Here is a 17773-nt window from a genome sequence, read left to right on the forward strand (position 1 = left end):
AGCTAGACAGCAAAAACTGTTTTTGTTACCAAGTAACAAACCACAAAACTGTTTTACTTTAATTTCTGCTTTTGATCTTCTTTCTGTTCACAATTTAAAAATAATGCCTGTAATTTTTTTATAATACTATTTCAATTCTCCCATCCGTTTGCATAACGAATGTGGGCAGGTTTCCGGTCTATTAAATACCCATCAAATCTAATTATCAAAACTGACATAATACGGTGTTTCTTCACATACATTTCGGACTCGTTAAACTAAAAATGGCCGTTACGGCTCATAAGAGAACAAGAAGAAGAAGAAAAAAGGTAACAAACAAATCTAATGGCGGAAACAGCAGGAAACGTAAACAACACCGCCAAAGGCGATTTTAAATATTTACCTCCAGGCCGGTTCAAAGACAATCGTATCGCATTAACAAGCACCACATTTAGAGAAGAGTGAAAAAAGTTTCAAATCTCTTTTCGGCTCGTTTTTGTTTTATTCATTTCGAACCGTTATGAAAGAATAATAATCAAAAAGTTTCCAGTTATCGGTAATGAAGCCCCCCGTTAAAGACGTCGAGGTTTATTTGGTTAGGAATAGAAGGTTTCAGGTTTTTTTTTTGACAGTCCCCCCCTTTAGTTACTATCTAATTGACACCTCAGATGTTCAATAATATTTCTATTGGTTGTAAAGGAATGTGAATAGGCGCTAAAAAGCAAAAAGACCGCCACTTCCGGTCCTAAAAGGATGCTGCGTTTGATGATGATAAGGTGGGAAACATCTTCGTTTTGCTTCATTTGCTCACTCAAGTAGTTTCAATATTATAACGCACTTAAGCAACTTAAAACACACACACACACATACAGCAGCTCAAGTCGTATACGATTTTTTTTTCGTCTAAACCTGATTCGCAGGAAATGAAAAATTACTTTATACCGGTTACCTCAGAGTTTAAAAACCTTTCTTCGATATGGAAGCAATCTTAATGGTCACATAGCTTAGAAATGATACATTATTAGTGGGGTTATTACGCATTCGGTATGGTCAATTTCACTAAAAATTTGGTTTAATATGCCTTTTTTGACCCCACTGGGTGCTTAATAACTTTGTTTCGAAGACTTTAATGGTGATCGATCAATTTGAAAGTCTTCAAAGAGAATTTTTGCCACCCAAAAGTAAGAAAAAAAAATTTGGTTTAGTACCTGAAGATTTTTCCTTATTTTTTTCAGTAATTTGAAATTTCCTTCCCACTATTCAGTTACTAAGCTTGAACTAAATTAATGTATTTCAATTGGAAAGTTGCCCAAAACACAAAATGTAATTAACTTCTTAAATTTGCAAATCAAATTGTCATGTCAATAAGACTCATTTTGGCTTATCATAACTTGCGCTTACAATGGTAAAGTTGCGGTCTCGCTTTAAAAAAATTTTGACCTTATATCCAATTGAAATTCCGCATAATTCAAAAACAAGTCATTGACATAACATTAAAAATAATTCGGCAATTATTGCCGGTTTTGTTGTTGCTCCGGAGTTTTCTTTTTGATCTCGTCTACAACTTCTCGACGGTTTCGTTCTTAAAGGTGGCTAATTGGAAAACCTTTTTCGGGAACGGCCTTTTCGAATTAAACGACTTAATCAGATGGGAAACAAACGAAATTGGGAAAGTTTAATAAAATTATTCACCCTCGTGAAATACGTTTTAATTTTCGTGACCTCAAGCAAAAGGAAACCACTCAAGATTAGACGAGGGCCAATTCGGATGAAATTTTACTGTTACAGCTAGAGGGCAATTAATGTGTTTTTGTACAGTGAAAATCAAACTTAAGAAGACATCACAGCTGGACAAAATTGCATTGTTGTCAAAGTGTGTTTTTACCATTAACTGCATTTACCTCGTCTTAGTTTGACTAACTACTTCAGATTTCAGTCCTTTTGGTATTTATTGTAAAACCTTAATTTGATTAAGCTGAAAATCTCCTCACTAAGACAAAATAAACTTGGCATCAGCGCTTATTGCACAATAAGTTGGCACAAAATTTGTGACGTCATTTTAGTTTTGTTTGAATTTTGCATGTCTATTGATCGGCAAGTTGATTTACATCAAAAAAAGAGTCTGTAGTTGACACTTTTAAAAACAAAAAGGTCCGTAACCGTAACAAGGAAAACCGTGTAAACTCGTTCCTTTTTTGGGTCATCCATCCCAATAAAAGTCATCGGGGGAAACTGTTCGAACGCGGTTCGGCTAGTCAACGAGTCACCGAAATCTGCGAATTTGATTTAAAGTTTCTGGGGCCGAGTAAGTGTGTGTGGCGATTTCAATAATCGAGGAAAAGCCGAAGAGCACGTGCAGAAAATGGCCACCGTGACAGATCCAAGGCGCCCTCGGGACTTTTGTGTTACGGTCAACCCCTCTCACCCCGCAAGTCGAGTGGGGTCGAAACGGCACGCGTCTCCCTGGGAATAACCTGGGCACGTATTTCATTATGACTTGCCAACTAGTCGAATGGACGGACATTAGCATTTTTGGGTCCATTGTTGCCGTTACCACGCAAATTTTCCTAGACGGAATAGAAACATGTTAGTATGTCTGTCTTTTTGGGTCAGCTTTAAGATATATCGCCCATCACCCAACGGCTATTTGTAATAAATTAGTCCCATATCTGGTACCAGGATTTCGTATTAAAACCTGTTCGAACACACCGTCATTATGCAAATTGTTTCTTTTTTTCAAAACACAACAAATGATTAAAAGGGCCAATATCTTTCGGCACTTCTTAGAACCGCATGACCCACAGGTCGGTTTTCTAATGTTTTTTTTTTTTGGGTTATGTCCACCAATTAGGACCCAAAGGTGGGCGGAATGGTGGAAGATCTACCATCATCTTCAGAGAATCTAAAAAAGAACACAACGACAATTGACATTGACATAACATAACATATGGTTACTTATTTTTGTAGTGAAAGGTGGCTGTTATAACGAAAACAAAATTTCAGTTTCGTTTGATATGACCAAGTATTATTTGTTCATATTTTTGGACAAAACTTGTGGAAATCCGCAGTTTGAACTCCTCTATGACTGACTTGTTAGGCTTATCTTCTAGAATAGAAAGATAACTTACTGTTTTAAGCTGAGTTTTACCATATTCCTTCTGGTCAGTAACATTGAATCCAGTTTTGTATTATATGAGTAATATTTGGGGGCTTTCAGCAATTATTTAATGTTGAATCTAATAAAATCAAAGTTTCTATTCTGCAAGATCATCTGCACCAGATGTGTCACGTAAACGTGTGTAATACCCTGTCCAACCATAAAAATTGTTTACACTTAACTACACATCTGGCTTTGACAATAGCTTCATCAGGGTTTTAGGTGTTGCCAGATTGAAATTAGGTACTACACGCCTTAATGAATCCCCAAGTCAAGCACCGAAACATTGAAAATCTGAAGATTAAATAGGTTTTGTGATCGGGTTCTTATGCGGGCTTTACGGGGAATTATAATAGGATTTTTATAGTTTTAATGAAAGTCCAACCTGTATATGTGCGGCGATTAATTTCTTCTTGTTTCAACAGAATGACGCTTTTTGTTTATAAGATGCGGTATAATTAAGCGTTTGCTATTTGAAGGTTTTGTCGCCATTAGGTGTTGCCATAGTTGGAATTTTACTTAATTTCAATGCGGGTCTTAAGACTGATATAATTTCAATCATTCTAATTGAAAAGTCTTTCAATTTATTAAGAAAATCTTGTTACTTAATACGAACCTAACTTTATCGTGTGTCTGTCTCGTTGATTGATTCATTAATCTTGTTGTCTCCATTTGATGGTAAGACTGTATGAAAAATAAAAGGGAATAAATCAAGTCGGGTACCCATTACACATACACCGTTACTCGCGATAATCAATTTAATCGAGAGTACTCGGTCTACAATTATCAATTAAGGACCGCATCTAGGAAATGGCTTTAACAAGAAATTATCCCGAACAAGCCTGCGTTTCCGAAGTGGCAATCCCAAAAATAGGCCCCTAATTATGTCGCCTTAATGTATTTTTAATGAGGTGGATACATGTACAGGTTGAACGATGATGTATACCCAGTACCAATAAGGGTTTTTTTCACTTGAAGCAGAAAAATTTGCCCGGACTGGTTCGTTGAAATACCCGTGAAATTCACCGACTATCTGAATAATTATCTAATCGGTTAATTACGTTAATTTTGCGATCAAAACCGTGTAGAATCCAGATAATACATATAAATGTATGCGTATTATTTAAATTTCAAAAACCTTTACAGGATTTTTCAATTGAAGCAAATCAAACTTTAAATCCCCAAAGAGTTTTCTGGTAATACATTATGTGCCTGTTATGACATTGGAAGACTTTATTAGACGCTAATACCGCACACATGTTTCCTTTACATTTGCGTCTGTCTGTCAGTCGTGGTTTAACTGTATGACTCAACTTGGGGGACTAATGCTAATTACTTCAAATTGTATTATATGAATATTGTTCATATTTCACAGTTTGTCAGTTTTACTAAAATTACTCATAAATGATCAGTATTGATATTTTAGCAATGTTGCCAATTTGTCTGTTTTTCTAAAATTACTTAAAAAATAATTGATAATCACATTTTTTAGAACGTTGCCCAGTTGACCACTTTTCCAATTTAACAGCATTTTTTTGTAAATTATATTAAATTCTAGTTTCAAAATAATCATCTTAGCATGATACATTTTCCAGAAGAAAACATTTAAAAAAATACTTTGTTTCTCTTTTACCTTGGATATTAGACAATGACAATAAACTATGATAGCTCCTTCTTGGGTGCGAACAAACAGAGAACATAAATCAAAAGGTTTCGGGAGCGTATAGTGTTGCTCCGGCCGTCGGTTTTCCCTGTATATGAAGAGGTCCTTTATCCGTAATCCTAAGTAAGGTTATATTGAGGAAGACCGGGGGCTTTGTTTGTTTGTTTTATGTCCGTATCCCTAACGGGCAGTCCCGGATTAATTAATTTCACTCCCGGATTTAAATTAGGTAAACATTTAGGTGTACCTCCCGTAAAAATTTCATTTAAATTAGTTAGACAAACGAAATGGTGAAGGTGGTTTGCTTGAAGATTACTAAAAGGTTTGTGTAGAACCTACTAAAATTGCCCTTTTGTGAGCACTTTTTAACATTGCCCCAGGTTTCTTTCAAAAGTGTGTCAGAAAACCATAAAAAAAGAGAAATTCAAAGAGTAAACAACATTAACAAATTCACCCCTTTAAGGGGTTTGGAATGGTTCAAATAACTTAAAGGAGGTTATCTTGAACTGTGTTTTTTCCCGAGCGAACATTTCAAAAACAGTTATCCTTCATTTCACTAATTACATCGTATCCCCCCTCCGTTCTGTCTTTGTCATTTTTTCACCCGCGTTCCGTTCCAGATGGTTTTCCCGGAAATAATACGGGTTTTTCCAACTTTTTTATTGTTTCGGAAAAATCCGCCACCGATTTAGTGGAAAAAGTTGCGTGTGTATTACGACAAGATTATAAGAGATGGAGGCGTCCAAGCCTCGAGGACGTCTTCGTCGAGTGGTTAATTGACGGATGGAAGTGTCCAAAGTTGCGGTTATAAAATACAACAAAGGGCCCGTAATTACCTCTTCTCACGGTACGTCATCAGTTCGATGTAAATGTCATTGATAATGATACGGTTTCACTTGGTGGAGTGTGGATTTAAACATCTCATCATTATTCCGTACTCTGTTTTCTGTCATTTTTGTGCTTTTTGACAAACACCTTCTTGCAGACAATTTGTGTCATCCAACAGTGTGAGGGTCTGCAAATATTTCACAAACTAAACGAGGTTTTTTTCTTTGAGCAAACAGCTGACTCAAAAGACCATTAAGCCTGTCTTCAGCTCTAAACTGGATGTAAAGCGTCTAATTTTGGCACCCCATTTCAGTTTCAGGAATCCCGAAAATTCCTGTAAAGCTCAATCTTTCCTCGAACACACAGAGGCATATTTCTAGACCTGGTTTTTGGGAAAAAAAGGAACCTCAGGGACACTGATTACAGTAATTAATCCGTGAACGTCTTCGTGGAGTCGCTAATACTGCATGGCGCTACTTGATCCTCAGGACAAGACTGTTGTTTCAGGCATTGGGGCTCTCTCTTCCGCTCACAGACACCCTAATACCTCTATCTCACTTGGGGGGCTCAAAACCGGGGATCGAGCTTTCAGTCGGTCGCTGTCGTTCGCGTGGAGCGCATTCGGAGATTTCAAGAGAGAACGTTTCAGTCGACGTCGAACCGATCTGGTGGTAAGGCCTCATCAGGGACGCCCTTTTTTTCCGGTCAAAGTCGCCGCGCGTCGTTTTTTTTTCCGGTGGTACCACTTCCGGAAATTTTGGTTCCTCATTCCACGAAAGAAAATCTGGATTTAGTGCTTGTGTTTGGTTTTGTCACCAAAAAGGAGAATTAAGTGGATTTTTTGTGTTTTGCTTGTTTTGTACGGATTATTTTCACTAGTGTCTATTTGTTTCGAAAAGTGAGTATTTTAAATTTTTAGGAACATTCTAAACATTAACAGCAATCAAAGCAGGCAACTTTGTTGTTTAGAATTTAACGCAAAAAAGACTTGTTGCACCAACTGTTATAATTTGACCTTTTGGTACAGTTACTGTCTTCCACCCCCCAAACTTGTTGCATACTATAACTGCTAAATAAGACAGAATCACCCTGTAAGTACAAAAGGGATTTATGAACATTTTCAAAACTAAACAAAACATGGTACATACATTGTTAGTGCTGAAGAGTGTCACATTTGGAGAGATGCTGCTTCAAATCATTCTCTCTAGAAAAACTCATTTTAGCTGAAAATTGAACTTTTCTTACCAGAGGTTCTAAAAATAATATTTTCCAAAAAATCTATCACGTGACTGTTCAGCTAATAAACAATGCAATCCGCATACCTAGTTGCCTATTGTATTATTAAGTAGTAACACATAGGGCCATTTACATAATTGAATTTCATGTTTTGTTTATAAGTATCTTCACTGTGGGAAACTGTAATTGACTTATCACTGACCTGAAGGCAAATCTAGTAGTGGTTTTAACAATAAACCTGAAATTTTTCTGGTAAAAGATTTAATATATGAAGGTTTCTATACAGGTTTGGTCATTACTTATTAAAGGGAGTACTATTATAGAAGTTTTCAAGCTTCTTTTGCACCAGAACAGGAAATCAAGTCTAAATATATGTTGGTTTTAGAGTGTTAATAGAGCAGCAATTGCCACTTTAAATTTAAATTAGCAATCAACTGAAAAGCGGAATATGTGAAATAATATACTTAATTAAATTTCTTGGACTGTCACAATCTACAGAAAAGTTTTACAAGTTAACAAATTACGAGAACAGTGTAACTGGCTTAGGATCTAATTCTCTATCTCCATTTGGGTCTCAATTAGTAAAGAGGCTAACATCTAACAAACCATGCTAATACTAGTTTAGAAAACAGAAGAAGAAAATTGCGACGTTCCAATGTTTTCATAAAACGGGAATGTTTATTTGATATTTTGTAAATACTGACACTTTTGTGGGTATTAAGAATTTTAAACCGGTCAAAATAATAATTTACATGCTTCAACATTATTGTTGGTGATCAAAGGCAATTTCAACTTGAGTGATGGTGTTTACGCGTCTGAACGTTTGCCAACTAGGCACGTTCTGGAATTCTACAAATTTTTCTAAAATAATTTTGACAAAATCAGTGTAAACTTAACGGTTACGTCCCCCACACCCTCCTAACCGCCCTGTTAAGTCGAAAAATTTCCATATCCCCCGTGCAAAATGGAAACGCCAGGCCAGGACTGATATTAAATTTAATAAGTTGGAGAATTCCAGGGAAAACTGTAGACATTTTTCTTTTTACCGTGCATTCCTTCTGCTTATTTGGATGGAATAATATTAGGTTACGACGTCTGGAAATGGTTTATTGTGTTCCACGGCCCTCCTTTTTCTCTTCCAGAATTTTAATAACGATTTAAATCTCTTTTGTAAATGGAAAAAACTACACGTAAAGTTACGAATATTCTGCTTAAAAGAACAAGTTTCCAGGACATCTTTCAATTAGGATATAGATTTCAAATTGCAAATTTTTGCAAAAGTATGCTATCCAACTCCTATATAATTATAACGTATACGTTAGGGAATTTAGTGTTGTACACAACAGTTGGGAGTTGTCGGTACTCACAAAATTATTACACGGGAATGTGTTTCCGTTTAATCGCATAAAACCACTTCCATTAAACTAATGGACTTGTACGTTGATTAATAAAAATTGAAACGTCACGACACATTAATATCACTCAAAGTGGACTAATAGAGCGGCCATTTTACCTACCAGAGACAAAACCGTAATGCGTAATCGTCATAATATTTTTAAAAGCTGTTCCATATTCATCAAGTTTCAAGAAAGGGGGGCTCAGCTGGCTGTTCGCGGCCCCATTTATCATCGACGATCACTTTAAGCGTATGTCACTTTTCCAAGTTTGCCTTAAATGCCTCGCATGGCATTTTTACCGCTCAACTTGGAGCTTTAGGTTGTTCAAGTGTAGACAGTTTTCGGAAAATGACGGTTTTTGGCCTCGAAACAGCTCCATTTAGACCAAAATCGTGTGTGTATGCGCGCTCTATAAACGTGAGCAGCAGCGAACCACTCCAAAGTTTCTCTAATTAATATTTAGAGGGTCATAAAATGTTCGTTTGCAAAACCAAAACTGCACGAGTATAATAAATAAAGACATTTTAATTAAGGTATTACCACAGAATGTCAGATATTGTAATAATAATTAAAAATGTTTCTAAAAGTCTGACAACTCGAGCTGGGAACGGGGTGAAATAATTGCTTAATTAGAAATTTGACGTGACGTTATCATTATCACAAATCGAAATTGCGAATTTAATTCAAAAACGGGGGCAAATTATAAATCAAACCTGGGGAAATTAGCAAACAAAATAACTTTCTGAAGATGACCTTTTACAGGATTTTGAAACTCTGTCTATCAAAAGCACTGTTCGTAGTTAGTAACGTAGAATTGAAGTTTGGTAAGTAGGCATATTCAGACACTTTGTGCTCAGTAAACATTCTTAAGCAAATATCTCCCTTCTGAGACACACTTTCTTAAGTTTTTGTAGGAAATTAAATTTTTGTCGCTGTAGACCAAAGTCTCATCGTTGTAGACCAAAGGATAGGTCTGGAAGAGGAAGTCGCTACCAGTCCAGGAATTTTCCCTTTCAGGAAGTTCCCAGTTCATGGGCGTCATGGGAGAAGGATGCCCCAGCTGACGGAGGGGCTCTTCTGGCGCTCTTCTTGTCCTCCATTTCTTCCATCTCTGGTGGTTCTGGCAAACTTGACCGTTGCGCCACTCTATGTCTACGTCTTTTAACCTGACGTTGCCTTCTATCCTCAACTTTGGTCTTCTTTTGAAGACTATGGCCTGCGTTTTCTCCACGCTTAGGTCAATCTTCCATGTGTTGCACCATTTTTCCAATGCTGTGATCTCCTCTTGCAGGTATCGGGTCAGAAGTCGGCCGCTCCTGCTCCGGGCAATGATCGCAGTGTCATCCGCGTAGAGTGTTAAGCTGGTTCGCTACGTTCTAGGTGGATCTGAATCATAAATGTTATAGAGAAATGGCGGCACTCCTGCTTCCATTTCCCTATAACTTGAATGAACCCTGTCGATTTTGACTCGAAAGCGACGAGCTGAAAGAAAAGATCTAATTAGTTTTACCAGGCCGACTGAAAAGCCGGCATCCAGCATCTTTATTAGAAGTCCTCTGTGCCAAACCCTGTCGAAGGCCTTGGAGACGTCTAGCAGCAAGTTTTCTGAGCGCAATGTTTCCTATTTCATCCCATCCTGGTGCCTTTCTGATGTGCCGGATTGGCTGGTCGTCCGGCAGGGGGTTGATTTGTCTGGCACGTCTGTTTATGATGTTTTTCCAGGCGTCGGCATCATCGTCGTTCTCCTGAAATTGTCCATCTGTCCATCTTCTCGTAGACAATCCTGTTGAATCGGCTTCCTCTTTTATCGCAGCGCTCTGCATGTTTTCCACATGCTTCTGTCCTCGGTATTTAAGCTTTCTAGGTGTTCCTGCCATTGGTTTGCTCTATGGTCGTCCAGTGCAACCTTAACTCCCCGGTTAAGCTGGTTGAGCTTGTTCTTGTCTGCAGGAGCTCCTGTTCTCATGGCGGTTCTCTTGGCGCGTCTTCTGTCCCTGATTAGCTGTTTGGTTTCCTCCGGAATACCTGAAACATAATAAGGGATATAGGGTTCTGTTTTAGTAGTTTTAAGGACAAAATTCAATTATTTACTAATAATTCCAAATTGTACATTTTACTAGGGCGTGCACCCTTAACGTGTTCTATAAAATTAGCCCTAATAGCAGTTTTGGGAACAAAAACGGAAACTCTACGCTTTCTGATCTATAGATTAGAGAGGGCCCGGGAGTAATTTCAGACTAGTTTTGTGTGTGTGTGTGTGTGTTACGTTTACGCCCGGGTCGTAATTAGGAAATAATTGTTTCCCTTTTCAGAAAGTGGGGAGTTTAAAGTTTCAGGTCAATCAATTGATTGAGTTTGGCAAACATACGCGGGACGGAAGGCTTTTAACGGGGCCGTAAACCTGAGTTTTTGCCGCCCACGGCACCACGAAAAACGCCATTTACGTCCACGAAATGCAAAAATTCCGGTCCACTAGCGCCATAAAAATTAACTGCTCGTAACTTAAGACAAAATGTTTACTGAAGTTCATGTGGGCGGAACAGTTAGACCGTACAGGTTTCTTACAAACTACTTTATTATGTTACAGTGGCGACTCGTCCAAATTATTACCAAAAGTTTGCAAGAACTATACAAAATGTGGCTGGGATAATAATTTATGTTTTGGTCGCTACAAGGCTAGACACGTACAAGTTTGGTAAGGGCTGGGGGAGCGGTGAGGAAGCTGACCCACTTAAACACAACCGAAACATTGTCGAACTAAATTTCATTAAACCTTTGAAACTGAAGCTGAAGGGGATGAGTGGGGGAGGGGATTATTTATAGTGGCTTCTCCCGACAAAATCTATAAAGCCCGAACTGTAAAGTCGGGAATAGTTCCAATTTAACGAAACAGCGCCGTTTGGCATCCGACTAAATTGTCTCCATAACTTTTGTTATTAACATCCCGTTTAACTGCGAACTATAAAACCTACAATACTAAGCGGGAGCAAATTTCCGAATCGGCAAACATCCAATATATCGATTTTCGGCACGCCACTGACTGTTAAACGAGTGCCACTTAGGTCCGAATGATGTAATTTATTCTCAAAATGTTGTAAAATGTTGCTCAGTTTTAATATACGTGTATGTAGCTGAACGCTAATCGATTTTCGGCCCTTTAAAGGGTTAGTACAATTTATTCAAGTGGGGTTTAACCCCGGATACGATACTTAAACTGCCGCTTAGTAATTGCACTTCCAAATCATATAGACTGCAATTTATCTTTTAAACATTCCAGAGTTAACCATCATCAGGTGAACTCGCTTTTTAGTGATGTACAGTGTGTTCAGGATAAGGAGGGCCACTACAGATTTGGTTAATATTGACATTCAGAAAACATCGACTTTTCTTTCGGTTTTTGAGATATTTTCAAAAAAGTTACACTTTTTGTGACACCCATGACTCTTCTCCACAGCTACTTGGAAAGCTCATTATCAGTTTTTTACTCCGAATTTGAAACCTTATCTTGTTTTACCTTAATTACATGGTTGCCAGTCCATTAATTGTTTTGAGCTTAATAATTCCAACACAACATGGATATGGAACATACTCGTATCTCTTTTCCTCTCAAGACAATAAGGTCGACAAAGTGGCGCCCCCTCCAGTCTCTCCAAAACATGGATAATAACAAGATCAGAGGATTTGGCTTTAGGTACTTTGGAAGTTAATTGTAGCGCCCCAGGAGTTGATATAAACTTTGTTCTACTAGAGCCCGAACAAACTGACGCGTTTGATACATTATATTCGAAACTGCTGCTTAGTGGGGACTTATCATTTGAACCTCCCCCAACAACCCCAATTTAGGGCACAAAATAATCGCAAAACAATGGCGTTTTTCAGTCCAGATTTTTCTGTCCCCCGTGATACGTCAGCTTTCTCTCCCAGAAAATTTATCCTGGAAATAATTTAAAAGGCCTGGATAATATATGGACACTTAGCTCGTCGTCGTTACCCTTGATAGCGCGTTATGAAATTCTTCCCTTTGTGCATCCCAACTTATATTATATGTATATATAAAAGGGGATTTTCCTGGATAGCCTTGATGAATGAGTCGCTTATTCACATTTTCCATTTTCTTTAAACAGTTGGTCAATCAATTTGTACTGTTTGATTCTTTCAGAAGAGTTGTACAAAATGAAAGGAAAAATTCTAATTTTAATCCTTAATCCAAACTAAACGTGAAAAGTTTGCGGTGGGGAGGTTGGGGTGATGGGGAAAGATTAAACTGAAAATCCTTAGTCATTAAATAGCGCTCAAGACCGGTGGAAAATGTGCGACACGCATGCGATCAATTATTGTTTTCCCTCTTGGAAAAGCCCCCGGGGGCGCCACGTTTGCCCCGCCGGATTTAACCCTTTTGTTTGGCCCTTCTGTTGCGTTGTTTTTGATTTATAGACACGTTTCGGCGTGTTTTGCTCTTAGCGTTGATTAATGTCCATTCAAACTTCCAGCCCAACATCGATGAGGGGCAAAGAAGTTTTTTTACCCAAAGCAGAAAAATTGTAAAATCAGAATAAACTTAATAAATGCTAACTGTATCGGAGTAGAAAAAAAACTGCTGACACAAGGGTGAAATTAAATTTTCCCTTGCTCTGGTGTATGGAAATTAACTACTTGTTAGCTGTGAAAGCGCAGAGATGGACGGTTTTTAAATTAATCCAGATTGGTCGAGACCATGATAATGACCATGCTGGTTACACCCAATCATCGAAACGGCTTTTCAAGAAATTAATTATTTTTTTCCCTTCAAGTCCTTGTCGAAAAGGACACACCTTGCGGTTTTCGTCTCGTAAACGTTCCACCGTTTTTAATATCACCCCAGGATCTTCGTAATTGTAATTCGATTTTGATCTTTCCAGTTGAATAAATTATTCTACATTACCGAGCCACGCCAGTCGAATTTGTCGCTTTTTTTGGTTTCGTGTGGTTAACTTGATTTTCCTTATAGACGTCGGCATTTCTCTCAATTTTTCGTTTTATTCGTCATTAAGATCCATTTTTGCTTACCATGAATCGTTACTACAACGACCAATCGTGTTAGGATTTTTTTTAATATCCTGAAAGCTTCCCTATTCTCCTAACCTAACCTAACCTAACCAAATTTAAGGTCCTTTGGCATAAATAATATACCTTTTGCTGTGCACTGGAACCCTCCTGGAGCAAAATAAAAAATTGCCAAAGTTGCACTTTTTGTAAAAATAGCATATTTTTCGACACACGTCGCTTTGACCCTAAATTACTCCTTTATTTGACAAGTTACGTTTAAATGTCATAGAAAACAAAAGATAGAGCAGATTTCAGGCTTTCTAAAAATATCCCCACATGAGTTGATTGATAACACCGTTTGGTCGCTAGAGGGCGTCAATCTGCTATTTTTAGCATATTTTTTGACACACGTCGCTTTGACCCTAAATTACGCCTTTATTTGACAAGTTACGTTTAAATGTCATAGAAAACAAAAGATAGAGCAGATTTCAGGCTTTCTAAAAATATCCCCACATGAGTTGATTGATAACACCGTTTGGTCGCTAGAGGGCGTCAATCTGCTATTTTTAGCATATTTTTTGACACACGTCGCTTTGACCCTAAATTACGCCTTTATTTGACAAGTTACGTTTAAATGTCATAGAAAACAAAAGATAGAGCAGATTTCAGGCTTTCTAAAAATATCCCCACATGAGTTGATTGATAGCCGTTTGGTCGCTAGAGGGCGTCAAATTTCCTTTTCCATAATATCACATATTATATTGGAAATATTTTTTAGTCAGATTTCATGTATCTCTTAATGCAGCCGAGTGACTGGCAAAGAAATGGTTAAAATGTTAACTTAGGTTAGGTTAGGTCTAACTCCGTTAGTTTTTGAGATATCAAAAAACCGACTGCACCAGAGTCTTTTCCGGGAAATTTTAACATAAAATGACACCAAGACGTCAACTGTAACTTGACAAATAAAAAAGTTGTATTTTTTGACAGTTCGAGGCCGCCATTTTGAATTTTCTGTCAAAATATTAACATGCACCTCATTTTAAAGGAAATTTCACGTAGTTTCAAGAAATGACAGACAAAATGGCGTTCCAGGCCGCCATTTTGAATTTTCTGTCAAAATATTGACTTGCACCTCATTTTAAAGGAAATTTCACGTAGTTTCAAGAAATGACAGACAAAATGACTTTCCAGACCGCCATTTTGAATTTTCTGTCAAAATATTGACTTGCACCTCATTTTAAAGGAAATTTCACGTCGTTTCAAGAAATGACAGACCAAATGACTTTCCAGTCCGCCATTTTAAATTTTATGTCAAAATATTGACTTGCACCTCATTTGAAAGGAAATTTCACGTCGTTTCAAGAAATGACAGACAAAATGACTTTTCAGTCCGCCATTTTGAACTTTCTGCCAAAATATTGACTTGCACCTCATTTTAAAGAAAATTTCACGTAGTTTCAATAAATGACAGACAAAATGGCGTTCCAGGGCGTCATTTTGAATTTTATGTCAAAATATTGACTTGCATCTTATTTTAATGGAAATATTGCGTAGTTTTAACAAATGACAGACAAAATGGCATTACAGGCCGCCATTTTGAATTTTCTGTAAAAAGTAGTAAAAAAAGACCCCTAATATCCCCCTATTCTTTAAATTTTTTTGAAAAATAAAAAATTTTAAAATGTTTTTTATGTACTTATTTCACCTAATTTAAAATCAATGTATTCTAAATTTTAAACCGTCTAATAAGGCAATTTTGAGTGTAAAAGTTTTTCTTTTTCTCGGAATGCTTTCGGTATATAAATTGGCTTTTTGATTTTCATCGAATGTCGTTCCGCATAACTGGAAATCTGCATTATTTGCAGCATGACGATTGCTGTTTTTTGCCTGCTAACGATATCATTAAGTCTATTTTTCCTAACTTGACGATGAAGTTTTTGCCACGGAGAAGTACGTGGGAAGTCGGCGGGGTTTTTAAACTTTTTCAGCGAAAACCGCAGCGCAGTTTAAGCTTGAAATCGACGTCGTTGCAATAGTTTCGCTAGTTGTGCATCCGAGATTTTATAACGCTTTTTCGAGCTTTTGCCCTGGTTGTAACGAGACGTTTCGAGCAGAACGAGAAACTGCATAACCCGCTCGAATCGGTTAATCAGTCCGAATTAATCCGAGAACGATTCGTTGTAGAGATGAGATTTGCTTACAATTTTTTTCTTTTACCTCCCCGTTACTGTTTATGCGACTTTTCCTGGAATGATGGGAACTCGACAATCAGTTAAACGTCCGAGCAACGCATTAGAAAATAATTGGAATTGCTGTTGCAAAGCGACGTAATTAAAATTCCGTATCATTAAAGGAAAATTGCCTCGAGAACAATTTATTGGCTCAAATCACAAACAACTGGAAAAAGCACAAATTCCAATACTAATCAAAAACATCAAAAGATTAGCTTGGATTGATTGCCCATAAAAATCAAAGTTTCTCTAATCTGGAAATACCTAAAATAAGCAAGTTATTTAGGATTAAATAAAAGGTGAACTAAAAATGTTAAAATTATGTATGTAGGATGGTTCAAAATCTCTTGGTGAAATCCTCTGGCAGCTAACTTGCTCAAATCTATTAATTCAAAGGGGAGTATTTCAGGAAAACTCATTTCAGTGATCATCCATAGACATATAAAGCCTTAATAAAGTAAACCAAAAAGTATTCTATACCATTCAGAACCACATAAGCTTGATATTGCCTCCAATGAAAGCCTAGAAATCAATGTGCTTTGATGACGTGATTTGTTCGTTTTTCATAGATTTTTTAATAGTTTTCTGCTCCATCTGTCACAAGGTTGATTGTGTGTGAAAATTTCCAGACAATGCTGTCACATCCTTCTTTTTTTTGACAGTTTTTAATAACGCTCAATTAAATATCTCGAGAACTGTAAAGTCGAACCAATCAAAAAGCAGGTCGACAACTGAAAAACGACTTTTATAATTGCCAAATCAACAACTTGAGCGGAAAATTCGATTATGTCGGAGGGATTTTCCCGGTTAACGCCCACTTTCCCCCCCTTTGATCCCTATAAAAGTCAGCTTTTTCTGGGACAAACTCTTATGTTTGTACGGCCTTGTCGGGTCGGAAAATTTTTTGAGGGTTTTTCCACAAAAAATTTAATTTTATCAATAAAATATTACATTTTGTGTATAAAAGATTGTTTGGGAGGGTTTACTATACATAATTTACTAGCTTTTGTCTTTTTTTTTCTGTAAGTATGGGAAGAAATAGGGCATTTATCATAAAGGAAAAACACGAGAGAACGAATCAATCGATTGGAGCCTTATACGGAACTAGAAAAGCCGATTTTTCATACAGACGGGCCCTTGAAAGGGGTTCGATCTATCTCTGCTAACCTCAAACTAAAATATGCTTAAAGTCCATGGATTTGTCTCGCTTTGTTAGGTTGGCGACGATTTTTCCGAAGGGAAAACTTTCGACATTCTCCAGGTTTTCACCTATTTATAATAAATAAACGTAACCAAAGTTTGGCCTTTTATTTCTTTCGGGGCCCGTTCAAAACCCAAACTTTACCGATACAAAGTTTCATAAAAAGGAAAATTGTTTCGAATCACGTGGTAAACCAGTACACTACGCGTGCATAGAAAGTTTAATAACCCTATTCACCATTAGCAACCAGGCACGTTAAAAACAGTGTAAACATAAAGATAGTAAACATCTTAAAGGAAGCACTAACTGGTTTTTCATACAAGCTGGGTACTTAAGTTGTCATCTTAAAGACGACGTGGTACCGTTACTTGTCCACTTACAATTCCTGACTGAAATGGGATTCGATTTCTATCCGCTGTTTAAACGTGTAACTTTCTAACCAAAAAGCATGTCCATTCCAAAACCTTGTCATTTCTATGTTCAAAATGATTGACAGTGACAGTAATAGACGCAGCAGCAAATCCATGAGCAACAAACTGTAACTGGAATGGCACTGCAATGTTAGGCTAACATAAAGCTTTGTTTTTGTTTAATAAGTTTCAATCCCTACTATTATTAACTGTGTTGTCTTTCCCTGAAATGGAAACGTGTAAGTTACATCAGACTAATTGGTTTTTGTGTTTCAGGGGTTTTGACTAATGTCCAAAGGTACAGCGACTGATGGTAAGTTCGTTGTTATTTTTATAATATAGAGAAATTATAAATAACTCACAAATGTGTTAACACCAGTTTCTAATATGTTTAACGTTAAATTTTCAACGGGCAATTTCAGGAATGGGTTTATAAATAGAGGTGTTTTCGGTTCAATGCCATTTTTCACCATCAAAAACACTCATTACTTGAAGGATAAAAAATTCCCAGTTTTATTAAGTTTATAAGTTGAAAAGTTTCAGGTTTGTAATTTGGCGAACGATCAGAATTCGCAGGTGTTATCGGAAAAATCGACTTTTTCATTTCTCGTCTGATAATTCGATTTTCGGGTCGTGTTTGCCCGAT

At 37.1% G+C, this 17773-nt stretch overlaps 1 protein-coding gene across 15 annotated transcripts in view; it reads left to right on the forward strand.

The window, feature by feature from the left end:
• The first annotated feature begins 6234 nt into the window (after positions 1-6234).
• Positions 6235-17773, forward strand: part of rst (irregular chiasm C-roughest) — a 57698-nt gene continuing 46159 nt past the window's right edge. For 11 of the 15 annotated variants that reach the window (XM_081988640.1, XM_081988653.1, XM_081988647.1 and 8 more), the window contains exons 1-2: positions 6235-6525; positions 17404-17440. Coding sequence is in view for 1 of the 15 variants with exons in the window: in XM_081988654.1 (XP_081844780.1) it covers positions 17416-17440 (25 nt within the window). In the remaining 14 variants the exon portion in view is untranslated. Of the gene's footprint in view, positions 6526-17403; positions 17449-17773 lie in introns of all 15 variants that reach the window. The other 4 variants (XM_081988643.1, XM_081988644.1, XM_081988652.1 and 1 more) reach the window with 2 other exon arrangements.

The sequence above is a fragment of the Ips typographus genome, linkage group LG10, assembly GCF_016097725.1.
Source record: "Ips typographus isolate SLU linkage group LG10, UJ_Ityp_2.0, whole genome shotgun sequence".
In the NCBI taxonomy this organism is placed as follows: domain Eukaryota; kingdom Metazoa; phylum Arthropoda; class Insecta; order Coleoptera; family Curculionidae; genus Ips; species Ips typographus.